This window comes from Aphanomyces astaci (genome assembly GCF_000520075.1).
Source record: "Aphanomyces astaci strain APO3 unplaced genomic scaffold supercont1.5, whole genome shotgun sequence".
NCBI classification, from domain to species: domain Eukaryota; phylum Oomycota; class Saprolegniomycetes; order Saprolegniales; family Verrucalvaceae; genus Aphanomyces; species Aphanomyces astaci.
In genome coordinates this window covers 893,763-916,806 of record NW_009798268.1, presented here as the reverse complement: position 1 = coordinate 916,806, position 23,044 = coordinate 893,763, and the positions used below count along the sequence as shown (strand labels likewise).

The window sequence follows — 23,044 nt, the reverse complement described above, 5'->3', positions numbered from 1 at the left end:
GGGGTACTTGGGGGGGTCCACCTCCTTCTTCTCCACCCACCCGCCAAGGCCAGCGACAGCGCGGACAAGTGTCACCATCCATTACTCACGTCTAAAGCTCCCTAGACGTTCTGGCCACACCCAGCCCGCCCAGTCCGCTGGGAACCCGCCCGAACCCAGAATTAACTTTGAACAAATGATGGATGTCCACCCAACCCGACTTTCTCTGCCCGTGGATTTCGCCAGTCAGGGTGCACTTTGAGCCGCAAACTTCAAGTTGAAATCTTGTGGACGACAAATCGTTGAAAACTTGTCATCTTTTTTTTGTACCAGTAGCCAGCCACATTTGGTCCTGCGGAAGTCCAGACACGACAGACAGCGGGCGCAAATTGACTGTGAATGCACTTTGCTGGATGCGTGTAGAATCCAATGGGCGCTGTGGTACAGTAGGTACCGGTAGTAAGTTGCTTCCTGTTCGAAATGCTGGGGTTGGTGCAGCAGGCGCAGACATCAAAGTATGCACAAGGGATGTATACCAAGCGTAAGATGATCGTGTTACCCTTAAGCGTTGAACTGACGCATGGCGTTGAACTATGTGCATAACTTTATATCTCAACGCCACGTTCATGGAGTGTCCTCGACTTCTATAGAATGGATAGAACGAACAATGTGGCTATTGACTTTGCAAACATCAATCGCAGCCGTCGCCGCAGTCATATGTAGAGCTGTATTTGCTGACATTTTCCATCACGAAATCTTGGACCATCCGTAGTAGTTATCCCACGTCTCCCTTCTTGGAATGAAGTCTTCCGTGGCCGTTCCGACCCCAAGTGGTTTCACATTTCATTTGGACCTGATGGCGCTGCGTAGGCCATTCCGGTACATTCGAAAATTTGTGCTGGCTTCATCCGTCTTCTGGTTGCGAGGCTTTGCCACCAGACGGCGAACATTCCATCGAGCTAAGTCAAGTGCTGTTCCTATTTCGACGGTGGACGAAAGACCTAGCTGGGGGATGCAGGGGTACCAGTGCCCCCCGTCGGGCATGCGGTGAATGGCAGGCATGAAAGCGGCAGTCGTGCTGAATAAAGTCCATCACGAGCCTGTAACGACGAAGCGCCGACACATGTCGCTCGAGAGATGTCGTCAGCACGAACATGATGTGTACAACCGACTGCGATGAATTGGACGCACTTGATCACAACGTCGCAGTGATGGCTTCATCGGTTGACGTCATTGCGCTCATAAATGCGCGTTAATGCAATTACTCTTAGCTAAACGCAGTATCCTGAACTGTTCGCTGAGAGGGCTGTGACTGGCTCCACGAGCGTTGCCTTGCTTGAAACTTGGTTGACAGGTAGTCGTTGTAGCTTGTGTTGCATGAGCTTAAAATCGTGTGGCCCCATTGCTCGCATCTACACGCCAGTATTTTAGGCGCTATGCAACGTTACCGAACTCCTTACGTAGCCTTGTCCAAGCTGACACCGTCGAATCTGGCTAGTCATGCCAGGCAATACAACATCTACAATGCATGCGTCTTTGCCACAGACGGTGGCCACGACCTCTCCCACAAGGAATGCATCATTGGCGATGAGAATATTCGACCATTGTGCATCCACAACGTAGATCTGAACCAACAAACCAGGCTAGATTGTGGCGACACTAAGCAAACGGGTTGGAAGGTCGAAGAATGTAGTTACCAAGCCAAAGCATCCTTGTGGTGGGGGGTTTCCAATGGTGACTTGCGGAAGAAGCGAGCCTCGGGGGACGTACACATCCTGCTCTGGTTTGTCGCCTTGAACGTGCACCAGGACGTAGGTATTGTCGTCGTCGTTGTCACCCTCGCGGCTTGTAGCGTGGCCGAGGTACCAGATATGCAGCCACTTCTTCAGCACGATCATGTTTTTTTCGGCGGTTTCTTCACGAAACGGTCTCACGACCAACATTCTCAAAGTATCGAAGTCGAATGTTCGTACAAGATACGCCGCTACGACCTTGTCAAGGCATTGTGACCTTGTGACCTTGCTACCAGCCTCTTTACGATGCAACAAGTGATGTCTATGGACTCTGGGAAGACGACTTTGTCCTCTTGGGCAGGGAAAACCATGGGCCACTTCCGCTCGACTACGAGAAAGTCACTCGATGGCGGGGTCGATGAGATGTCGACCGTGGCGTCAACTAGCCTCCATCGCCTCATGCGCAAGTCCGACTCCAAGGATGCTGATGCATTAACTGCATTCCTTACTGCGCTCGACGACAAGGACGTTAATGGTGTCACCTCTGCCGTTCAAAACACACCTAAGTTCATCGAGTTCCCCATCCATGTAATGACCATCAACGCAGTGTATCACCTCAAAGCTCTCATGTAGAACGATGGCATCTTGTTGCATGCTCTTTGCCGGTGGCCCAATCTCTCGGACGTGTTGCACCTCCTCGAACTTGCTGTGCACACGTTTCCCGAAGGCGTGGCCTTCATGGACGAGGTACTGGCATCCCTGCATCGCCCTCGTGTTCATGGTTGGGGTAGATGGGTCGCACTCCGCTTCACTGGCTTTGCATGAACCCGACTGTGTGTGCTCGGGGCATCGAGGTTCTCGTCCTGGGCTTTCCCGTGTCGGCAGCCATGTGCGACAAGGAGTCGTCACTTCCCATCCACTACTTGAGCTGCAACCCATCGCAAACGATCGACATGACGTTAAAACTACAGCACTACGAAACGTTTGCCCTGCGAAATCGAGTAGTCCTCTACTTGAGAAACTTCACCATGTTCATGCTGACGACATCATGACTAGGAAGGCCGTACGCCGCTGCATTGCCTCTTGGCGCGCCACTCAACCGACTTTGAGCTATGCGCGACCCTCTTGTCCTTGGCGCCCGAAGCCATCTCCATTGCCGACAATGTACTTTGACTCGACGTTATTTTTCCTGTAAACGATACCGCGTATATATGTGTAGATGGGCCGGCACATTTTGCATTGGGCATGTGCGGGAAAGAAGAGCTTGGATATGCAACTGCTTCAACTTGTTCTGACACTGGACCCCACTGCAGCCAGTCGAAGCGACATGGTATGTTCGTACGGTTGTGTCGTCCATCCACGTACCTCATGTTTGGGCTTTGTGGCGGTAGAAAGGCCAGTTGCCCCTGCATGTCCTGGTCTCAAATCAATTGGTCACAGTCGACGCCATTCAGTTACTCCTGCCAGCATATCCCCACGCCGTGGATGTGATCGATGCGGTGGGTTCGTTGCTTTCGTGCTTGCTTCCAGTGTATTGACGCAGTTTTGTCAACAGAGCGGCCAATCTCCCCTGCATTTGCTAGGTGCCAACGAGTCGGTGCATCTTGCCATGCTCGTAGCACTGACTGACCCTGGTCGGAATGTTCCCACGAGCTTGAAATGGCTCGACGATGTATGGCAGCAGTCTCTCGTGTCGAATCTAAAAATAATATAAATCATTGGACTTGACATGGATTAATAATATTATTAGGAACACTCGTCGGCCCTGCACATCTTGTGCACAAACCCTCGCGCCACGACCGCGATGGTCGAGCTCGTTCTGCAGACGTACCCCGCGTCTGCGCAGCTTGTCGATCTGGTACAGCCCCATTTATTATCAATATTCTTGTTTCAATCGTTTTCCTAGTTATTAGAATATTAATATTTGTATGGGTGGTGTAGTATGGAGCCACACCGTTCCACTACACGTGCGGCAATCCCGCCGTGACGGTGGACCTTGTATGGGTATTTTTAGACAAATGCCCCGCCGTGTGCAAAGTCGTCGACCAAGTACGTTTTCGAAATCAATAATAATATTTTAAATATATATATATATAATATTTGTTACCGGTAGCGTGGCAAAACCCCACTCCACTACCTCTGTGCCAACCCAAACGTGACCCCCGACCTGATCAGCATCGTGTTTGATGCGTATCCAACGTCGTCGCAAGTTATGGACAACGTACAGCACCACCATCCATGCAAATGAGCGAAAATATAAGCCGAAAGAACTGTAGGCCATGAAGCTGCCTGTGCACTATATAATCGAAAACCCGGGCATCCCGTCGGATATGGCGTACCGACTGCTGGCCAACGGATCCGCCTACCGCCTGCGCTACGACATCCAGGAAGTACCCCATGTCCCACATGCGTGCGTCACGTACTACTTCAACGAGACCTTCTCGCCCGCCACCGTCTACTGCGCCGTGGACGTTGCGCTGGACTCGCGCACGTCCAAGGCGGTGGTTCTGCACTACTTTTCGGACCGAACAACGTTCCAGCACCTCTTGACGTCGTTGGCGCAGCTCGACATCTCGGTATTGACTTTGTTTTACCCAAAATTTGGATGACTTTTGTGCTTCTTCGCCACATCTATCTATCGATGTTTAGGTAAAGATCGTCTCACACTAGTTTCAGTCACACACAGAATTCGATGTTATATTGGTTGGATAATTTGATTGGCTACTTGATTCGTGTTCTGTCTTTTGATTGGTCGATCAATTGGCTGTCGATCTATTTGGTGCTACTGCTCCTTCGATTGAGTATGTACCTGACTCTAATATTTCGAATCGACTTGACAATATATACTCATATGATGATTACTCGACCATCCATGATAATATGTGAAAAAAAGATCATCATGTATTTACGATAAAAATAATCATCATGTATTGTCGATATGATACAAATTTGGGGAGAGGCCAAACCGACCTTCAATCGATCTGATTGGTTGAATTTCATTTAGAAGGTTTTGATTGGCTAATAATTTTGAGCTCATCGGAGGTAGCCAATCAAATCGATTTAAATTCCAACGAGAAACCACGCCACAACACGAAATTTCACTCGAAAGCACAATATTTACGATATATTTGGTGTGTGTGTGTAGAGCTCCGACACGACAAGTGTAGCGTTGGTGGACTCGTTTGACAACGCCCGCAAGCGAATTCGAATCGAGTACGAAGTCCCCCATATGACGTGGCACGCTCGCTCGTTGTAGCCCATCATGTGATGAATCAACCAAGTAGGGATGCGTCGCCCATCTTGGACTTCTGCCTCGTCCTCGAGCACCCCGCCGCTACCGTCGACGAAATCCGGACCCAAATCGACGCTCAAGCGCTCGTGACGTCGCTGGGCCAGTGCGTCTCCCACTGGCACACGACTGCTGGTCTAGCCCACGGCAACATGGTAGGACGAATCCAATCATCCAATCGAATTCTGGTTTGAGTGCACCTTGTCGCAGCTAAACCGTGTGTAGACGCCGCGGTCGATTGGGTTCTTTCCCGACCGTGGGGGTGCCTTCAAACTGCTTCCGGCCTTGACCAACCAGTCCACAACAGCAACAATATCCCCCCCCCTCCAAATCGCTTATTACCCCGTCACAGAACCGCTGTACTGCGCACCTGAAATGGCCGAGGTGCTGTTAACACGTCCGTTTGCAGTGCCGACACTGGCGTCAGACATGTGGCAATTTGGCTGCACAATGTACGATCAGAGCTATCTATTGGTCATGTGATTTATTTACGTGTAGGTACGAAGTGGTTACGGGGGTGCCGCTGGTCACTGCCATTGCACCGTACAGTGCCATGCTCCCCCCCAAACAACTGTACCACGTGATTGCGTCACTCACAGACGCCGTCTTGGAGCATGTGCTGACCCCCCTACCGACGGACATTCGCGACACGTTGTCGCATGTGCTCAAGGTCCAACCAGGGGCTCGTTGGACGATCGATCGTGTCATGGTATATATATATATATATATATATATATATAGTATTGTCATTCTTTTACCCAATATTTGGACTTTTGTGCGGATTCTTTGCCAAAACGATCGATCGATTGTTTGTACACTGACTTTTGCATCGAAAGCTCGTCGGGTATAACACTAATTTCATTCACACACTAATTATATGTTGAATCGGGTGAAGAGTGGATAATTTTGATTGGCCACTTGATTAATGTTGTGGTTTTTGATTGGTCCTATATCAATCGATATACGACCAATCAAAAACCACAACATTAATCAAGTGGCCAATCAAAATTATCCAAGCTACTGCCGATTCGATTGAGCACCCAAACTCTCCAATTTTTTTTGTTCTTTTGCAGTAAAAGTGCAAAAATTAATAATATAAATAAATATCTTTTTTCGATTCATCGACTTGACAATAATATCGTCGTTACCCACTGTCGAAACACTGTATCATGGTGGCGGTAGGGCGTGGCGGGTCTGTCGATGCTATCGCACCCGCCCTCCTCGTCCTCCGAGGTCCGATCAAGAGCGTCGTCATGTCTGTTGTGCTTACAAGTAGTGCTTGGTTGGTTTGATTGTAGCAATTGAAGTGGGGGTTCAGTTGTCCGTTGGCAGGAGGGCGTGCCTGCAGTCACGACCAAGAAGCCGCCATCCACATGGCGCTCCAAGCAGACGTTGACCAACTCACACAAATGCTCCTCCAAGCCAAGACCCAACTTCGCCATGTAGAACTGGTAGCCCACGAACAATATGTTTATAGAGGAATATACGTGAACGATATGTATCGAGTAGGACCGCGATGCGTTGCAGCGGCAGCTGTGTGAGCTCGTGGACCACTTCAACAGCGTGCTGCAGGACAAGGAAGAAACCAAACACGTGGCAGCGGTAACCGAAATGAAGCGCGCGTCGTTGGCCACGCAGCTCGACACGATGGTGCACATGGTCATGTCTGTGATCCCCCTCGCCCAACAGGTACAGTATGCGATACCTAATATTGAGCTTTTACCCCAAATTTGGACTTTTAATCGCCAAATCTAGCAATCGATTCTTTGTATGTTTGGTATAACACTAATTGAAGGCACACACTAATTCGACGTCGATGATGATTTCCTGCAACTTGATTGGATAAATACCGTGCCGATTCTATCTTCTGTACATTCGGTTGTGTGTCCCAGTTTAGAATAAACACAAGAATATATATATATATATATATCCGAGGCACATTCGAGGGTAGAATATCGTGGAATCGATGCTACTAAGGGGATTCATGTTGTCGACTCGATTCGCGAAAAAATATGTAAACGAATAAAGCACAATGGTAGTATACGTATAGTGTGCAAAAATATTTACATGGCTGTGGTACCCTCTCACAATGCAACTTCACAATGCGAATTATATTATATAAGTACTACTTTGAGCTCTAAATGAGTTGTACGATTATAACCTGACGCGCGCGAGACTCGTAGGTGTATGGGCAATCCAGCGACGACTTTTTAGCGCACACGATGGCAGACGCGGCGAACGCTACGGTGAAGCCATCGTACGCCATCGATCAGTCAACGACGCCGTCGAGTCTGGTGGGGCTGGTGAAGGCGCACATTCGCCACACAATAGTCTCAAAGGGGTGCATTGCCAAGTGGGCCACGTCACACTCTACCAACGTACCTTCGCTGCTGGACGACCATCCGTTCCTTGGCAACCCTGCAGATTGCGACGCCTCGCCGAATATGTACCTGTAAAGAAACGCTGAAGCAGCATCCACCGTTTATGGAACTCTTTTTATTATTATTAGTATTATGGTTGTCCAATACTACTAGTAATACTATGGGGTCGCAAAATCGAATTGCGGACGAGTTCGTACGTGACGAAAAATAGGCAGCACCAGGGAGCTTCGCGAAGGTAGTAGGCCGCAAATCCTTTGTAAAACGCTCGTACCCCATGCATTTGGTACAGTTCCCGACCACAATCGAGCACGCCAGTGTAGTGGCGGTTGTTCTGGTGAGCCATCAACCGTGTCTTGATAACGTCCAGCCTAGCCATGCCATAAGATATATCACTTGGTTCTATTGGTTTTCATCGAGGGGCAGTTCGACAACTCACGGGCTAGACACCACCGCGCCGGCAAACCCCGCGACTAAACTCGCCCCCATGGTCGCCCCCACGGTGCCCTCGGTCACAAGGCCAACGGCAATCAGCGATTGCTTGCTACAGTATCACACTATACGGTTCATAAGGAAATCCACCGGTCTATCCATACCATTCGTCGTATGTACCGAACTCGACACCGTTTACAACGAAACCTCGCTGGATGTTGGGCCACATTCCCTAGAAGATGCATTTTGTCATGATAATCCCAGCTACAACGATCTGCGATACAGTGTACCCGGAGAAACCCACGGGAGCCTTCGGCATGGTAGATTTGTCTACAGGCGTCGCCAATACCGCGATACAAACGAGTGCCCGAGCGGTCGTTCTGCGAGGGTATTTCAAGGTCATATGGAAGTCCAGGATGAGATACGTATGATGACCTGCATTTTGACTTTGATCACATCGAGCCTACGCAAAGTTGGCCATATGACACTGAATTTCAAGTTGGGTTGAGATAACAGTTGGTCTCGTACGGATTCGCTAGGGCAACGCCAATGGCCCCAGAGATACCCCCTGCCACGATTTTCTTGACGTATGTGGCCTCGCCAGGCCAGACGGAACTGTCTCGCAGGGGCGTGTACAGGACCATGCTGGCGCTGTAAAAGACCACCTGGCGCACCACGGCAGGCTTGGCCCCGTTCCACAGCGACCACGGCCCTTCGTACCGCACGACTTTACGAATCGTGTCGAGTAAACCGGCTAGATCATATAACATATGTATATAAGGTGAGGTTGAGAAATATCATAGGGCTACAGTTGAATTGGACAGTAGTAGAAGTGCGCAGGCCATGGGTTTGCATGCGAACTTTGGAGCAGTCCATTGGAAGGGTGCATAGCTCTGCCGTCGTGGACGCCACCGCGCCAGCCACAAACCGCACGGCGAGCGGGTCCTTGTGTTCCATCTCAAACGAACCTCGGCGGCGGCCAGTTACATGGCGGTTTCATACTCAAATCGCAGGACAAACGTTTCCCAAACTTTAGAAGTGTTCCAGTGTCAAAACGTCGTGGTGAGTGAAGGATCATGAGGTCCATCGTCAGTGTGCGTGCATATACAGGATACAACGATCATGTTAGCGTTGCCGTCGTGATGGATTCAACCCAAGTGTCTGTCTGTACTCACGCCATTGGGTCGCGTACCCGCCAAAAAGGACATGGGGCCTGCTGACCACTCGATGGACAATCTGATTTTGAAGCTTTCGCCATGTCTGGAGCGTTGGGTTTTTACAGTATCCTTCTAGGCTCGTTCGTTGAAAGCAAGTGTCCGTCTCTTGTCCCTTTCAACGAGGTAATCAGAAGGTATCAAGGACGCGGGAAATGCCGCTTGCCACTTGCACACTTGAAGGCATCGATCGTTGCGCTGTCGCGAATCCAAACTGCGAACTTCGACTTCAAGTTGAAGTTGGCATGTCATCCGTTGATTGGTGGAATGAATCTGATAAATCAGATTCCAGCGAATCCGCGACGAGTTGGGTTGATTACCCACCAAGCGTCACGGCTATTGTTGGCAGCACATTGACATTTGAGTCTCAAGGACTCAAAATGATTTCAGGGGCACGAGCTTTCGCCTCCAGAAGCCGCGACGTGTGAACGTGCCAAATGTAGTGTTTTCTACGTACATTATCGATTAGTACCAAATCTAGTGTTTTCTACATACATAATCAATTGTTGTGACCCGCTAAAAGTGTAAGTATGTCCAGATTATTCAAGATCCCAAACTCAATTGAGAAATTAGGCGCTCAAGGTATTCACCGAACCAACTGTCGAACTTCGAAGGCTCGAGAGAAAAGCTATGTCAGACGAAGGGTCATACATATTTACAGACTGATCGAGTTGGCCCCATGTCCGATGTGAGCTATGGCTTCTTCCCCACGGGCAAAGAACTGTTCTCGGGCGTGAAGTGGATCAAGGAGCATCCTGTGGTGGCCACCGCCGCGGCCGTGGGGGCTACCGCGATTAGCATTGTCACTTACTTCCGGGCAACAACGCCCATGACTTCGTATGACCACCAAACGCCCAAGGGAACACTCAATGTGAGGGAGCGCGTGGTCAGTTGGTGTGACGTGCATGTCAAGACAGACGATTCACGCCCCCAAGAGTCGACCAAAGACTCCCGCAGCCACCATAAACACGAAGGCGAGGGAGACCGCACAACCGACGACGACGAGGACGATCTACTCGACGAGTTGCAAACCCTCGCCATCAAGGCACCCGTTCCACGTGAGGCAGGGTGGGACGATGACCCTAATGCTGGAAACGTCTCGAAACAGGACTTGCACAATGCATCGCCACAGTGGGGATGGTACGTTGCTATCACCCCCCCCACCGACGGCACTCCAGGAACTGGTTTGCCTCGAGCTATTGCCGACCCCCTTCAGGGATCAATCGCGACGTCGGCGTCCTTGATGGGACTCAAGCGAACGCAATCGGCAAGGCTGCGGTAACAATGTTAAATAGTAGAGTTCACTAGTTCTGTCAATGGGGTTACAGCGCGAACGACGTGTCGTCGCTTGACACGCCTGCTGCGACGTTACGTTGCATAGTGTCCAATCCAGCAGCGAGGGCGTTCACTTGCTCGTGGATGGATGTTATGGACACTCGAAGGCGGTGACATTCGTCCTTTTGCGTCGATTCCTGGCGTACTTCTTCCAGTTCATTGCGCAGCCGTTGCACTTTGAACTCGACTTGTCGGATTTGATGGCCCAGGCCCTGTGTTACACGACATTGTTCACATGACGACCAAATCCATCACTTTGAAAAAACAAACCACGTCACATATAACCATGTACCTGAACTTGCCCCACAACGTCGTGTGCATTGACCGCATTGGCCACCGACGTCACACACGACCGGAGCACGTCCGCCACCGTGTCGGCCACGGACCGCTCCTCAATGTTCCATGCCATGGTCACGAGCGTGTCTTGCACTTGATGCACGCGTCCAGCTACCTGACTGTGGTCGTCGCGTAGCCCCGTGATGGCGTCGTGACACCGTCGGTCGATCGTGGCCAGTTTCTGTGCAACTTCGTCCAAACTCGCTCGCACAAGGCTTTGGTGCTGCATCCTGGCGTCAAAGCCGGCCGCGGAGATGGCGTCACTCACTTGGCTCGCCTGCCATTCAAAGCCCTGCTGCGTGCTCCATGCCATGTACTCGAGGGTTTGTTTGGCCGACTCGTCCACCACCTGCGCCACGATGTCCGCGACACACTGCTCCACCGCCGTCGCGATGCGTATGCCGTGGAACGTCTGGGTCCACGTCGCGTCCAAGGACTGGATGGTACTGGCCACCCTCGCCCGTACATCTGCAACGGCCGTTTCCAGCGCCAGTAACTGCGCTTGGAATGACTCGCGGTGCACGAGACTCTGCTGCATGGCTTCAACTTGGCCCTTCTCCACGTCGCCATATACGGCCAGCAGCCGCGCGTGCATTTCCGCCACGCCCTTGTCCACATGCGCGTGAACTTGAGCCAGTTGGGCTTGTGTCCTGCTGTCGAGACTCGTCCACCCTTGGCGAAGCAGCTCAAGGCGTTCGTCGATGGATTTCTGCAAATGTTGCACGCTGTGCGCCACGTCCGCCGCCAACCTGCACGACGTCCACACGTTGCCTCCACACATTCTATACCACTGCCATATGCTTCAATCGTGTGCCGTACCGTTGTGTGAATGCTTGGGTTGTCATGTCCAGCGCATTTGTCAGGGCCACCCGAGTGTCTTCTTGCACCGTCTGCAGCTGGTTGGTCACTGACGTCGTTACCTTGGTCATGTTGTCTGCCATTTCCTTCTGCGCCGCTACGATCCCGTTCATCCGCAGTGTCGTGGCGTTCCGTCCACACTCGACGTCTGTCCGCAGACTGTCTAGCACATGCGTGAGCGACTTGGCTAGTCCGTCGATGCGTTTCTTGAGTTTGTCGTCGCGCTTTTGCCTCGCTTTGATCTCCAGCGGCATGATCTCTTCGACGTCTTTCAGCCGACTTTGCACATGCACTGTCACATCTCGTGTAGCGTCGTGGAGGTCAGCCCATTGACTGCGCATGTCGTCGTCGAGTTGCTGGTATGCAGCGCTGCGCGTCGACACTTCGCGAGCCACTTCGTCCGCTAGCGTTCGGAATTTGTGGTCCCAGTCGGCCGAAACACTCTGTACGATACGTTCCAATAAACTATGTACAACCGATTGCTGTGTTTTACCTGCACCAGTTGCCCGAGGGCTTTGGTTTCGCCGTGAATCAGCTGCTCTAGCCCCACGAGGTGGTCGGCTACCCGCTTGGTGTCTTGCACCATATGCGCCATGCGCTTGGATTCAATTGACATGCCCGCATCCCGCTGCTCTTCCACGACCCGCAGCAGCTCGGACTTGTCCATCGCTACGCGGTTGCTCAGGCGCTCCAGCTGGCTCTGCAGCCGCATCTCGACTTCGGTCCACGCCGCCATGTCGGCTTTGCCGTGCACGGCAGTTTGAACTTTGTCCAAGTCCATCTGGTAGCAGTTCTCAGTAGAATGTTCAAGGCCAACATGGTTAGCCTTGAGAAGGACGACACTGTACCTTCCACCGTTCATTTTTGTCGGCTTCCATGTCCGTCTTGACCTGCAAGATCGTACTTCGCATCGACGCCACGACCGACCGCAACTCTTCAATTGATTGGCTGTGGTCCCGAACCAGAACCTATAAACCACTCAGCTAACCAACCTTCCTTGACTAGTGAATGGAGCATATATATATATATATTAATACTCTCCCAAGACATTTACCTCGTGCGAATGCTGTTGCTGTTGAGACATCGACTGGTCCGCCGACTTAGCTTGGGCTACTTGCTGTAGCCGCTGGTCCAGCGCAGTGTGTTGCTGTTGCATGTGCAGTTCGACCGACTCAACTTGCTTGCCCAACCGCACAACCTGCCACGTAATCCCAGAGGTTTCAACGACTACATACAGTACGTACTACATAGTAGTTGGGACCAACCTCGCCAAACAATAAAGCTGCCTTTTGCTTTTCCGTGTCGTAAAAGGCGGCGTCCGATTGCACTTTGGCTGCCAAGGCCAACTGCACTTTGTCTAGTTCTTGGCGAACTACTTCCTCCCTGATGAAATCTCGTCAATGGTACTTTGACGTACGTGACGCCAGCGTCGACGTTGTCTCATTTTCTCGCGCATGCATGTTGTTGGAAAGCAGGGATCGTACGTGGCGCATTTCCCCTCGGAAGCGCTCGTTCTCGTTCTCGAGCGCACAAATCCGATCGAAGTACTCGTCGGCAAGCGTCCGTTCAGCTTCGCCATTGTGGTGGAGTTGCGTCTTGTCGCCCTTGGAAGGAGGAGCACCCCCCCGATGAATCGCTGGCAGTATCGTGCTCATCCAGCTGGTTTGGAAACGATGGTTTCATAATGCGAAACTGCCGTTTTATTTCATTCTACAGTACTAGTAGGACATTACTACTGTAGGGTACTAGTACTGTATTGTAGCAATGGGCAACAATGTTTCGTTGGTACCAGACGTAGGAACATGTGCATGTTACTAGTAGTTATTCAACAGCCCATGCTGACCTGGAGATCCCATGATAGTGCAACGAGACCAAACCACGACAATCGTAGGCATGTATAACGCTTCCGCGTGGTTAATGCTATTTGCCTAAGTACTCATCGGGGAAGGGGCGGGGGTGGGGCCTAATATAACCATAGCGGGGCAACATAAGTACTTAACGTGAGGGGTCGTATACAGTAGTATCGTGCATGTCGTACATATTGTTGAGGGGGGGTGCCTTCTTTTCGCCCCCCGTCGTGATGGTGGCCCCCATATGGAATTTGATGTTGTTGGGGAATTTGGTAGTATGGCGCGGCGGCCGCTGGAGGGTACCCGCCTCCATATTGAGGCTGGTATTGGAGGGGATGCATCCCTCCTTGCATCATCATGGGGACAGCGCCGTACTGGTTTAAGTACGGGTCTTCTTGGTCGTACACGATCTCGTTGCCCCATTCGTCAAAGTACTGGGGGGCTGCAGCGTACAGATGATGTTGGGGATGCTGTTGCTGCTGATGGTGGTGTTGGTGGTGGGGATGCGGCGGCGGCGGTGCCACGACAGGGACAGTAAAACTCGGCACAAACGCCGACGCGGACGCACTCAGCTTGAACTCCTTGGCCTTGGGGTTCAACCCCTTCTTCACAACTGGCTGGGCTTCCGTCTGCTTAGCGTTGGCTGGCGACGCAGCCTTTGGCGTCGAAACCTTTACCTTGTCCTCCTAGAAGCATGCAGGCACTACGTTGAGCCTTACGTTGGGAGGGCATGTCGTCCACTAGATGTACCGCTGGAACTTGGAGAAGAGGTGGTTTCGTCGGGGAAGCCGGCTTGATGTTGTCAGGTGACACGACGGGGGCCGGCTTTGACGACTTGGGGGAAGGTGGTTGCTGCTTTGCGTCTTCGGCCTTGCGCAGTGCAGGGGGGACATAGGCGTTGGCGCCTCGAGCCATCGACGCATCTACGGGGTGGGAGATGCTTAGCAACTTGCTCCCAATCTCAAGCAACGATGTACGCTGTTTTTCGATGGACTTTGGCGGGCGGACGACGGAGCTGTACCGCGCCTCTTCGTCGATCGAGTCTTGCGTGTACTTGCCGCGTTCTTCCGACACGTGGTGGTTCTGGGACGTTTGGGATTCGATTTCCCGAGCCAGTTTCTCCGCGGCCTTCGACTGCTCGAATGAAATCTTGGACTTGTCCAGCTTGGTCGTGTACAGGTTCTCGTCGTACGTGTTCTTGACCCCAAACAGCTTGGAATTGACTTCGAATTGGTTCCACGATGTCTACGGGTGTTGTCGCTTGACGATATATGCTCGGGGGTGGGTTGGGAAGCCGTACCTTGCCGCCACGGCTGGCGTCGAGGTCGCCACTGTCCAACGACGGGTCGAGCCACGACGACGCCGTCTGGAGCTCCCGACCATACAAATGAGCATGGCTATTGTTCGTGATGTCGCCGTCAGTTTGAAACGACGAATGCTGCCCCGGATGGAGAGGCTTGCCATGGGCTCCATCGACGCTGCTGCTGCTGTCGTCCTTGGGATGCCCGTTCGTGGCAATGTGCGCGAGGAGGTACTGCTGGATGACAAACGTGCTTCCCGTCTCGAAGGGTTCGTTACCTGGGGTCAGGCGCTGCGTGTTTTTCAAGACGACGGTGAAGTCGTCTGGATCGATGCAGTCCAACACCCCCGTGTACTTGCTCTGGTCCTTCAACGTCACTTCCACAGACCGACCCATGTAGAACAAGAATGTGTACAGGGCACGATGGCGCAGCAATCGCGTAGTGCCGCTGTCGATTTCGGCCGCCTTGTTTTTGGGCGACACTGAGGTAGGACCAGCGAAACCTGGAGGTGTCGTTTTTCCTGCTGGGGACAGCGACGGCGCCGCTTCCTTCTTCCCCGTGGGGGTGCTACGATAACGTCAGTGCTTCACAATCACTCCTTCTAGCATCATATCTACAAACCTAGCCTTCTTCTTGCCCTTCACCGGTGCCGCGGCGCCGCGGCGGGACGTGTCTTGCGAGTTCATCATGAGGATGCCTGTGGGATCACAAACTAATGGCGCAGTCCTACTATACGTGTACTACCAGAAGGATATTTTTCGTATTTCTAGTGGAAAAGTTAATCTTCACTTGATATTTAAAAATATCAAGTGAAGATTGACAGGTTATTTTGAATACTGGAAATAAGTTTTGCATCGAAATATTTAAAAATATTTCCATGAAAAACTTATTTCCAGTATTCAAAATAACCTGTCGAATATAATACTACATGGAATGTCACAGGGAAGTCATAAATGTTGGTACGAGGGCATCATTGGCCACTGGAACTTCAATCACGCACAAACATCATGGAGCAAGTGGCCAAGCGCCTGCAGGAAGCGACGCTTCTCCAGCGGAAGCGCGATGAGCTGAACGAACTCAAGGCCAAGCGCATTGAGAAGTCGAAGGGACCAGCGACGTCCTTTAGCGGAAAGCAGAAGAAGGTGCAAATGCGCGAGAAAAAGGCGCGCATCCAGCAACGTCGCGACGACATCAAAGCGTTTGCAAACGAGCCGTTCTTTGTGGAAGGGTCTGAAGAACCCATCGACTTTAACACGCTCAAAGGCATCCGCACGTCGACGTTGAAGCTGTCGGCGTCGCTCGGTCGACAGACCAAGGACTTGGTCGACAAGGAAGTGTCGTCGTTCTTTGTGAAAGAAACCAAGGAGCAAGTGCAGCTGCGCATCATGGAAGGCCAGTACCCCATCGATATGTCGCACCGCAAGAAGCCCTTGCTGTGGAAGGAACTGACGCGTGACCCGCTGTTGGACTTTCCCCAGCGTCCATCGTGGAACTACAAACAATCCAAGGAAAAACGTACGTGAGGACTATGACCCCGAAAGTATTTTATATTTTTTTGGAATTTTACTCAAAAAATATATATTCCTCTGGCGGTTGGTTGAATGAACAATCAATGCAGGACCTTCGAGATTTCATATAAAACGAGCTGCAAGACTGCAATCAATATTTTTAGCCAATCAAATTGCAACCTTCATTCTTTGTAGCCAATCATACTCCTTTGCTCGATTAGTTGTTGGCGATTTCATCAATAATCCCCCAAAATATGGCAAACTTGACTGAAAAGCATAATATTATTTCTGTCAACAGAACCACTCATGTTTTTGCTTCTAGTGCACGAGAATGAAAGCATTATGTTTGACGACTGGTTGGCCAACATCCACGACAAATATGACGTCGACGAGCTCAATCATTTCGAGCATAATTTGGAAGTGTGGCGCGAACTGTGGCGCGTGTTGGAGCGGTCGTCGCACGTACGTTCATACACAAACTAGTATTTTGTGCCTTTTCACCCAAATATTGGACTTGTGAGTAGTCATTTCGCCAAATTACTTTGTACAAACTGTACAAAATGTAGTATATACCTGATTTGCCCGATGTGGAGGACTGCCTGGGCTGAAGTTTGGATTGGCAGAAATTCGACAGAACGTGATTTGTGATGATTGGCTTTGTACTTATATTCATTTGCTCTTAAGGCATTCGATTCTGCTGAGAGCTCCAGTTTCGAATCGATTTGACAATATATATATATATATATTGTCAAATCGATTCGAAACTCGAGCTCTCAGCAGAATATATATATATATATATATATATATATATATATATATATATATATACATATATTATTGATATAAATTTTCGGACCGCGCTCCATCGAATCGCGCTGACAAACCGATCACAAATCGCTCCCATTGGCCAATCTGAAAATGCTTGTCTCTGATTGGCTCCATTATTTTATGTTTTTACGTCGTGATTTTTTCTGCGGAATCAGGCAAATCAAGGAAAGTTCGATTTGTGATTGGTTTTACAAATCATGTGAATTCGGATTTTTATAGCATATTCAAAGTATTTACATGTATTTTGACAAATATTAGATTGTGATTGTGGCCGACATTCGAAACCCGCTGCTGCACATTCCGCCGTCCGTGTACGACTACGTCACCGAACGCATTCAAAAGCCACTGATCATCGTCCTCAACAAGATCGACCTCATTCCACTCGACTTGGCGCTGGCGTGGCGCGCGTCCCTGACCAAACGGTTCCCAAAGGCCACGCTCTTGTACTTTTCCAGCCGATCGAAATCGATCCAGCACCAAACCGACCTCAACGGTCGTCGCAAAGTGCTCAGGTATATATATATTTATTCGAACTGTGGTTTTTACATTTATATAAATTGACGTTTGGTTGTCATGGTGATGGACTAGTGAAAAGCTGAAAATTGGCGACTTGTCGGCGGTTCAAGGCGCCCAAAGCATCCTCATTGCTTGTGGGATTGACCCCGAAGCTGCAAGTGTCATCATCCACAGCGTGTTGCAAGCAGATGACGAAAAAGGTGACGAAAACGGTGACGAAAATGGTGACGAAGACGGTGACAACGCCGACGTGGCTCACCCGACAACCACCCCCGCGACCAAAAAAAGTCGGCGGAAAAACAAAGAAAAAGTCAAACTCCAGCTGGCCGAAGCGCGCGAACTCCGCGACGTGTGCGACTACTGCGGCGACGACGCGCCCGTGGTGAGCTGCCAGACATGCGCCACGTCCTTCCGCGACCTCCGGCTCTGCGGCCGTTGTAACCGCGACATCCACAAGAATCAGCGCCACAAAGTCGTGCCGTTGGAAGGCTGCGTCGAGGCCGCGGCGGCGGCGGCAGCCGAAGCCGACGAGCTGAAGCGACTGACCATCACGATCGGGCTCATCGGTCACCCGAACGTGGGCAAGTCGAGCGTGCTCAACGCGCTCGCGGGCAAGAAACTTGTCAGTGTGTCCCATACCCCGGGGCACACGAAACGCCTCCAGAGCATCTTCATCGCGCCGCACATTTGCATTTGCGATTGCCCCGGGCTTGTGTTTCCCTTTGCCGGCGTCCCCAAGCACATGCAAGAGCTCGGCGGGTTGTTTCCGTATTCCCAGGTACTACTTTACTACTACTAGTACGCTAGCGATCATACTAGTCGTGTACTAGCTAGCGAGCGATACGACTAGGACTGTTCTTAGTTGTGGCGATGACGAAGCTTGTCCTATAATGTGATTTGTTTGCCACTTGTAGACCCGTGAACCGTTTTCAGCCGTCCGATTCTTAGCCGAACACGCGCCGTTGGAATCGATTTTAAACCTGGCAGTACGCACGCAAGAGTTTGACGGGTACTTGGAGCCCCTGGTACCGTTGTCCATTTGATTGCGAACTGTCAACAGAATAAATAGGCGCTGATTTCTGGCGCAATATTGCACACACATATTGTGTAGGAATGGTCCTCGTGGACGTTGTGCGAGGCGTACGCAGAGAAGAAAGGGTACAAAACCGAGCGGCGGGGCCGACCAGACCACCACCGCGCCGGCGCCGAGCTGATTCGAGATTGCATGGACGGAGTGCTTCCGCTGTACTTTTACCCCCCAGACTACACGGGCCCGTACTTGGACGGCACGCAAAACGCATCCTACTGCGGTGACGACGCCGTGCACAAGTTGAACCACTTGGACAAAAACGTAGCCAATGCTCCGCCCACGAACTGCGACGACACTGATGACGAAAGCGATGACGATAATGGGGACGTTGACAACGCCAAACAAAGCGGCGGCCACACGAGTGCGTGGAACCTCTTGAACGATGACTCGAGCGACGAAGAAAGCAGCGACGACGAGTAGTCTCGCTTATCTTGTTAGGGATAGTAGTGCTAGGCAGGTATCGATGTTGTCTTAGCAAGAAGATAATATCGTTGTCGTTTATCGTCGCGAGTGTTTGGGCTGCTTGACGTGGCGCACGAGTAGTGGCTTGCCGCTGAGGACGATGTCGAGGCTCTTGGCTTCGAGTTTGGCGGCTTTGCCCGAGTCGAGCCAAAACGTGGTGCGCTGGATTTTGATCGAGTACATGCCGTTCGAGTCTTTGGAGACCACCTTGACGTCTGGTTGCAATGGATCATCACATGTTACATGAATATGATGAATGAATGGTCAGGTCACTAGCTTTACGGTACCCCGAGGAAGCACTTGAAAGGACTTGGGCGCGAACACGCCGTCCACGGTGATCTTTAAGAACTCATCTACATGTGGTTCATTCGAGTGAATCGTCGTCAGGCTTGAACGAGGCCATTCTACAGCGAGGACACACCTCGTTGGCCGATGGTTCGACATACTGCCACCGTTGAAATCACACGCTCGCACAGGTACTTGGTGCCGTAGAACAAGAACGCTGCAACTCCAATGTTAGATCTCGACTGTTGTAAAAACTATTCAGCGTACCAGATGCACTCACCAATGGCCCTGCGGACGCAAAGATCTATTGCATGAGAGGCACATGGTGGGTGCTAGCCATGGTAATATCTGGGCATACCTCAAGATTGGTCGCGCCTTCGGGCAACGTGAACAAGATTTGAGCCGTGAAGGCCGCCGCGGCATACACTTGCACGGCCGCCCCCTTGCCAGCATACCAAGGCCACTTGGAATTGGATTGAAACACAACCGATTCGTTGGTCCGGGACGTCACGTGGTTGCTCGACGAGTCCACGCCGCCACTGAAGCCAAACAGTCAGCACAAGCGTCAAGTAGGTAGACACGCATCATAGAAGCGCAAGCATACCCAATGAACTGAGAGAAGGATCTCGCCCCCGCAGGAGTTGCCGCCTTGGACAGCACGCCGCCGACGCGCACGACTCGCAACAAGGACATTTCAAACCTGCTGTTGATTGGTGGAGATAACAATTCGAACTTCGCCTACTTCGACACTTCGATAAATGTGTAGGTTTTATGTGTAATCTTATTGGCATGACACTGTGAATCCAACGATGGCGACACCGGACGGCCGCACAGCGCGTCATTGGCGTCACCTTCAGGCCCAACGGGTAGGACTAGTACGATGAATCGACGTTGAACTCTGGCTCGTGCTTAGCGACAGGCAGAGTCCAACTGCAGCATCGCGCAGGACACGCCAACGATTCTAACCATGTGGGCTGAACGCCTTCGTCACCTCGATGCGCTTCAGGGTATTCTCCCCGAGTCACAACAACCCTCGTCTGAAGCGCCGCCGAAGGAGTCTCTCCAGCCCAACATATACGTCCTTGTGCATGGAAACAACAGCACACCTGCCGATTTCGACAAACTTGCGCGTTGCTTGTACCGGTCCCATGCTCCAGACGAGTGCGTTGTGCTGCAAAGTGCAGGCAACAAAGGCTACCTAACGAGACGCGGCATTGCTGTCTGCGGAACTGTTTTGGCCATCGAAGTGTTGGACTTTCTCCTCCGCTACGATGTAGATCCAACCCAGCCGCGGCAGTTGAGCATTGTCGGCCACTCGTTTGGTGGACTCATCGCGCGATACAGCTTGGTGCTGCTGCAGCACATTCTATCCGCGCTTTGCATTACTCCTGTGTCCTTTGCCACGCTGTGTACGCCGCACTTGGGCTCTCGAAGGCCTGGTGGGGGCATGTGGAAGGTTTATTCGTCCGCCACATCGGTCGACTTGACTGTGCATTTATGTAATAGCGGGTGGTGCAGCAGGTGGTGCATGGCGTCTTATCCATTGACACATTATATGGCCAAACTGGACGGGATCTGCTTCTGGAGGGTACGATAAAACGCCCTGCCTCTTGAGTCCTCCTCGGTCAAAGCAAACACTCTAGGCGAACCATACTCGGTGCTTGAACGGATGAGTCACCCCGGTACAGACTAGACTTTTGTGTGTGTTTAATGACTCTGGACAGACTCACTGTTCGTGGTGGCATTGAAGCGCTTCCGCCACCGCACTCTGGTCGGGTTGATCCACGGAGACCACTTGGTCCCGCATGCGTCGTCCTGCCTCACGACGGTGGTGCCAGAGGTTCCTCGCGTCGAGCCAGCGCAAAGTTGGCAGTGGACGCTGGTGCATTCTGGCATCGACAAGGGCGACGCGACCCTTGGGGGGTTCGCACAGGTCAACCTCGTGGAGATGGAAGCCAGCTCGACGAGGCAGTTTACAGCCGACTGCGTCGAATTCGATGTCCAGTACGTATGCCAAACGTCGTGTGGGGTAGGATAACGTGGCTGCCGTAGCCAACGAGCGGCGATCAACCGCCGCCTCCTGAGCGTGTCCCACCTCATGACGTGGCGGCGGCTGCACGTCCGACTTGACTGCAGCAAAGTGCACTGGAAAAAAGCACATGATTGGCCCATCGGACGGAACCAGCCCCCCGACAGTCGAAGCCTCGAGTTCCTTCAAGTGTTTGCCTCGATGCTCGTCCGTGACCATTTAGGCCCCACCGGAATTAACTGAAATGTCAATCTTTTGCCAGTTGAAATGTTAAAGTTAGACGTGGGGGGGGTCCATTCGTGGTGAATGGAGTTTGAGTTCGTGGGCGAAGACGGGGTTGTATCTTAATCAAGTCGAGCCGTCCATAAGTGTCATTTCACATCTATGGTGACTACGCAAAATATATGAACACATTAGGCAGTATAGTGTTGTGTTCGTGTTGTTACTTCGTAACCAGTGAATGTTGTTGGTCATACCCTGACTATTACTAGTAGAATACGCTGGTGTCGATAGGCATAAGACTAGATGAGCCCAAGCCATTCTCGTCGAGTTCCACAGATTAACCACGAGCAAAATACCATCACATGACATTATTGGTGTCACCTTCAGTAAAAAAGTTAGTCCACCGGCCACGAGGTTTGATCTTATTTCCAAGTGTAGTGAATGTACCGGGGTCGAATAGCTAACCAGGGCTAATCAGTGTTGCTAAGAGTCTACATACCCCCACAATGCAGAGAGTCTACCCCCTACAGTTGCTACTCCTCACAGTTCCAAGTCGTGCAAAAGCGATAGTCGAGAACAGTCGACGACATGTGGATGGGATATCCCCGATCTACAGATCATCATGTCTTTGAGTTTCTCTAGGAACATAATAAAGGCCACGGCATCAGCGACGAGGTCAAGGCAGTATGTCAAGTAGGTGGACAGTGTGGAGACGGTCGTGGCGGTGCCAAGTGGATCGCAGAGGAGCCCGAAACAGAACGGAACGCTAAACCCAATGTACAACAGCTGCAGGGCCTCGAGTACCAACATCAACTCTTGGGATATCCATCGATCAACCACGGGGTGGATGGCAATGAGGGTCACTAGGATAATCAGCTTGGGGTGGATCCTCTGTCGGGAGTTGGGGACCTGTCACGGCAGCAGTCGTGAGCTGTGTCTTGACTGGACCAAACGACGAAGGGGGCGTCGGTCGGGTGTGAACGGGAATGCGCATTAGTGGAGCTGGGGTGGTCGCTGCTGGCGGGGCAGGGGCGACAAGCAGGATTGGGGACTTTTGCAAGTGGTCGCTGCTGCCTGTCACGACCCCATCGGGGGTCAATTTGAGGTGGTTAAAACCTGCAGACGACCCCCTCCTTGATTCGGACGGACGGTGCTTGATCATGGACGACCGTGTGGGACTGTGTTGCCCATCGGGGGACATCTGCATCTTGAATGGTCGACAGGGTAGACGCAAAGTGGGACTGCCGCCGCCCTTTGGCTCCATTATTACGGTCCGGCACGATTTGGCTCATCGTCGAGGTGCATATGATGGAGGCACGTAGAGGTCGCGCAGGGTTGATAATATGGTTGTAGCTGGGGCACGGTTACACCCAAAGGGCAAACTGTAATGGTAGTTTCA

General features: G+C 51.6%; 11 protein-coding genes across 17 annotated transcripts; 5 read left to right on the top strand and 6 right to left on the bottom strand.

The window, feature by feature from the left end:
- Positions 1–801: 801 nt before the first annotated feature.
- On the bottom strand, positions 802–1,886 carry H257_03086. Of its 2 annotated transcripts, XM_009827008.1 has the most exons (3): positions 1,677–1,886; positions 1,440–1,622; positions 802–1,391 (listed from the first exon to the last, which is right to left on the bottom strand). In XM_009827008.1, exons 1-3 carry the CDS (start codon positions 1,875–1,877, stop codon positions 1,251–1,253), a joined length of 525 nt encoding a protein of 174 aa, XP_009825310.1. In that variant the 5' UTR covers positions 1,878–1,886; the 3' UTR covers positions 802–1,250. The 2 variants fall into 2 exon arrangements, with proteins under 2 accessions (XP_009825310.1, XP_009825311.1); XM_009827009.1 differs by having other exon boundaries at positions 802–1,622.
- A 47-nt stretch (positions 1,887–1,933) lies between these two features.
- Positions 1,934–7,457, top strand: H257_03085 (the record flags this gene model as incomplete). 2 transcript variants are annotated; one of them, XM_009827006.1, is made up of 19 exons in its annotated part: positions 1,964–2,300; positions 2,346–2,459; positions 2,504–2,713; positions 2,769–2,876; positions 2,932–3,042; positions 3,104–3,211; positions 3,268–3,384; positions 3,463–3,570; positions 3,654–3,761; positions 3,826–3,933; positions 3,989–4,288; positions 4,858–4,925; positions 4,997–5,156; positions 5,227–5,453; positions 5,500–5,710; positions 6,184–6,234; positions 6,300–6,452; positions 6,511–6,690; positions 7,185–7,457. In XM_009827006.1, exons 1-19 carry the CDS (start codon positions 2,019–2,021, stop codon positions 7,455–7,457), a joined length of 2,997 nt encoding a protein of 998 aa, XP_009825308.1. In that variant the 5' UTR covers positions 1,964–2,018. The 2 variants fall into 2 exon arrangements, with proteins under 2 accessions (XP_009825309.1, XP_009825308.1); XM_009827007.1 differs by lacking the exon at positions 7,185–7,457 and having other exon boundaries at positions 1,934–2,300; positions 6,511–6,807.
- A 357-nt stretch (positions 7,458–7,814) lies between these two features.
- On the bottom strand, positions 7,815–8,768 carry H257_03084 (hypothetical protein; the record flags this gene model as incomplete). The annotated part of the gene is made up of 6 exons (XM_009827005.1): positions 7,815–7,923; positions 7,976–8,043; positions 8,102–8,191; positions 8,247–8,274; positions 8,340–8,565; positions 8,621–8,768. The coding sequence occupies 6 exons, from the start codon at positions 8,766–8,768 to the stop codon at positions 7,815–7,817; spliced, it is 669 nt and encodes a 222-aa protein (XP_009825307.1).
- A 105-nt stretch (positions 8,769–8,873) lies between these two features.
- Positions 8,874–9,516, top strand: H257_03083 (hypothetical protein). Its single transcript, XM_009827004.1, has one exon. The coding sequence runs from the start codon at positions 9,068–9,070 to the stop codon at positions 9,380–9,382; it is 315 nt and encodes a 104-aa protein (XP_009825306.1). The 5' UTR covers positions 8,874–9,067; the 3' UTR covers positions 9,383–9,516.
- A 169-nt stretch (positions 9,517–9,685) lies between these two features.
- On the top strand, positions 9,686–10,401 carry H257_03082 (hypothetical protein). The gene has a single exon (XM_009827003.1). The coding sequence runs from the start codon at positions 9,705–9,707 to the stop codon at positions 10,305–10,307; it is 603 nt and encodes a 200-aa protein (XP_009825305.1). The 5' UTR covers positions 9,686–9,704; the 3' UTR covers positions 10,308–10,401.
- Positions 9,686–13,229, bottom strand: H257_03081 (hypothetical protein). Its single transcript, XM_009827002.1, has 8 exons — positions 12,972–13,229; positions 12,820–12,926; positions 12,609–12,752; positions 12,403–12,522; positions 12,048–12,335; positions 11,516–11,997; positions 10,653–11,445; positions 9,686–10,572 (listed from the first exon to the last, which is right to left on the bottom strand). The coding sequence occupies exons 1-8, from the start codon at positions 13,207–13,209 to the stop codon at positions 10,348–10,350; spliced, it is 2,397 nt and encodes a 798-aa protein (XP_009825304.1). The 5' UTR covers positions 13,210–13,229; the 3' UTR covers positions 9,686–10,347.
- A 135-nt stretch (positions 13,230–13,364) lies between these two features.
- H257_03080 lies at positions 13,365–15,465 on the bottom strand. Of its 2 annotated transcripts, XM_009827001.1 has the most exons (6): positions 15,327–15,465; positions 14,705–15,272; positions 14,382–14,649; positions 14,155–14,327; positions 13,593–14,090; positions 13,365–13,517 (listed from the first exon to the last, which is right to left on the bottom strand). In XM_009827001.1, the coding sequence occupies exons 1-6, from the start codon at positions 15,392–15,394 to the stop codon at positions 13,491–13,493; spliced, it is 1,602 nt and encodes a 533-aa protein (XP_009825303.1). In that variant the 5' UTR covers positions 15,395–15,465; the 3' UTR covers positions 13,365–13,490. The 2 variants fall into 2 exon arrangements, with proteins under 2 accessions (XP_009825303.1, XP_009825302.1); XM_009827000.1 differs by having other exon boundaries at positions 14,155–14,649; positions 15,327–15,429.
- Positions 15,466–15,686: 221 nt separating this feature from the next.
- On the top strand, positions 15,687–19,223 carry H257_03079 (hypothetical protein). Of its 3 annotated transcripts, XM_009826997.1 has the most exons (6): positions 15,687–16,220; positions 16,536–16,675; positions 17,300–17,553; positions 17,630–18,335; positions 18,472–18,582; positions 18,669–19,223. In XM_009826997.1, the coding sequence occupies exons 1-6, from the start codon at positions 15,713–15,715 to the stop codon at positions 19,065–19,067; spliced, it is 2,118 nt and encodes a 705-aa protein (XP_009825299.1). In that variant the 5' UTR covers positions 15,687–15,712; the 3' UTR covers positions 19,068–19,223. The 3 variants fall into 3 exon arrangements, with proteins under 3 accessions (XP_009825299.1, XP_009825300.1, XP_009825301.1); XM_009826998.1 differs by having other exon boundaries at positions 18,472–19,223; XM_009826999.1 differs by lacking the exon at positions 15,687–16,220 and having other exon boundaries at positions 16,488–16,675.
- H257_03078 lies at positions 19,039–20,087 on the bottom strand (the record flags this gene model as incomplete). 2 transcript variants are annotated; one of them, XM_009826995.1, is made up of 6 exons in its annotated part: positions 19,039–19,324; positions 19,397–19,462; positions 19,531–19,611; positions 19,662–19,698; positions 19,753–19,933; positions 19,999–20,087. In XM_009826995.1, 6 exons carry the CDS (start codon positions 20,085–20,087, stop codon positions 19,146–19,148), a joined length of 633 nt encoding a protein of 210 aa, XP_009825297.1. In that variant the 3' UTR covers positions 19,039–19,145. The 2 variants fall into 2 exon arrangements, with proteins under 2 accessions (XP_009825297.1, XP_009825298.1); XM_009826996.1 differs by lacking the exon at positions 19,039–19,324 and having other exon boundaries at positions 19,328–19,462.
- Positions 20,088–20,201: 114 nt separating this feature from the next.
- On the top strand, positions 20,202–21,685 carry H257_03077 (hypothetical protein; the record flags this gene model as incomplete). Its single annotated transcript, XM_009826994.1, has 6 exons — positions 20,202–20,260; positions 20,308–20,850; positions 20,901–20,982; positions 21,038–21,076; positions 21,119–21,398; positions 21,447–21,685. Coding segments are annotated over 6 exons (1,223 nt in total), but the record flags the coding sequence as incomplete, so codon positions are not given.
- A 549-nt stretch (positions 21,686–22,234) lies between these two features.
- H257_03076 (hypothetical protein) lies at positions 22,235–22,983 on the bottom strand. Its single transcript, XM_009826993.1, has one exon. The coding sequence runs from the start codon at positions 22,907–22,909 to the stop codon at positions 22,478–22,480; it is 432 nt and encodes a 143-aa protein (XP_009825295.1). The 5' UTR covers positions 22,910–22,983; the 3' UTR covers positions 22,235–22,477.
- Between the last annotated feature and the right edge of the window lie 61 nt (positions 22,984–23,044).

Coding starts and splice junctions, on each gene's coding strand:
- H257_03086 (XM_009827008.1), bottom strand. CDS start 1,877: ATGATCGTGCTGAAGAAGTGGCTGCATATCTGGTACCTCGGCCACGCT. Junction 1,623..1,676: donor CACAAGGATGCTTTGGCTTG/GTAACTACATTC, acceptor GCCACAATCTAG/CCTGGTTTGTTGGTTCAGAT. Junction 1,392..1,439: donor GTCAGCTTGGACAAGGCTAC/GTAAGGAGTTCG, acceptor ACTGGCGTGTAG/ATGCGAGCAATGGGGCCACA.
- H257_03083 (XM_009827004.1), top strand. CDS start 9,068: ATGTCTGGAGCGTTGGGTTTTTACAGTATCCTTCTAGGCTCGTTCGTT.
- H257_03082 (XM_009827003.1), top strand. CDS start 9,705: ATGTCCGATGTGAGCTATGGCTTCTTCCCCACGGGCAAAGAACTGTTC.
- H257_03081 (XM_009827002.1), bottom strand. CDS start 13,209: ATGAGCACGATACTGCCAGCGATTCATCGGGGGGGTGCTCCTCCTTCC. Junction 12,753..12,819: donor CAGCTTTATTGTTTGGCGAG/GTTGGTCCCAAC, acceptor ATTACGTGGCAG/GTTGTGCGGTTGGGCAAGCA. Junction 12,523..12,608: donor AGCAACAGCATTCGCACGAG/GTAAATGTCTTG, acceptor AGTGGTTTATAG/GTTCTGGTTCGGGACCACAG.
- H257_03080 (XM_009827000.1), bottom strand. CDS start 15,394: ATGATGAACTCGCAAGACACGTCCCGCCGCGGCGCCGCGGCACCGGTG. Junction 15,273..15,326: donor AAGGGCAAGAAGAAGGCTAG/GTTTGTAGATAT, acceptor ACGTTATCGTAG/CACCCCCACGGGGAAGAAGG. Junction 14,650..14,704: donor ACGCCAGCCGTGGCGGCAAG/GTACGGCTTCCC, acceptor CAACACCCGTAG/ACATCGTGGAACCAATTCGA.
- H257_03079 (XM_009826997.1), top strand. CDS start 15,713: ATGGAGCAAGTGGCCAAGCGCCTGCAGGAAGCGACGCTTCTCCAGCGG. Junction 17,554..17,629: donor GGTCGTCGCAAAGTGCTCAG/GTATATATATAT, acceptor GTGATGGACTAG/TGAAAAGCTGAAAATTGGCG. Junction 18,583..18,668: donor ACGGGTACTTGGAGCCCCTG/GTACCGTTGTCC, acceptor CATATTGTGTAG/GAATGGTCCTCGTGGACGTT.
- H257_03076 (XM_009826993.1), bottom strand. CDS start 22,909: ATGGAGCCAAAGGGCGGCGGCAGTCCCACTTTGCGTCTACCCTGTCGA.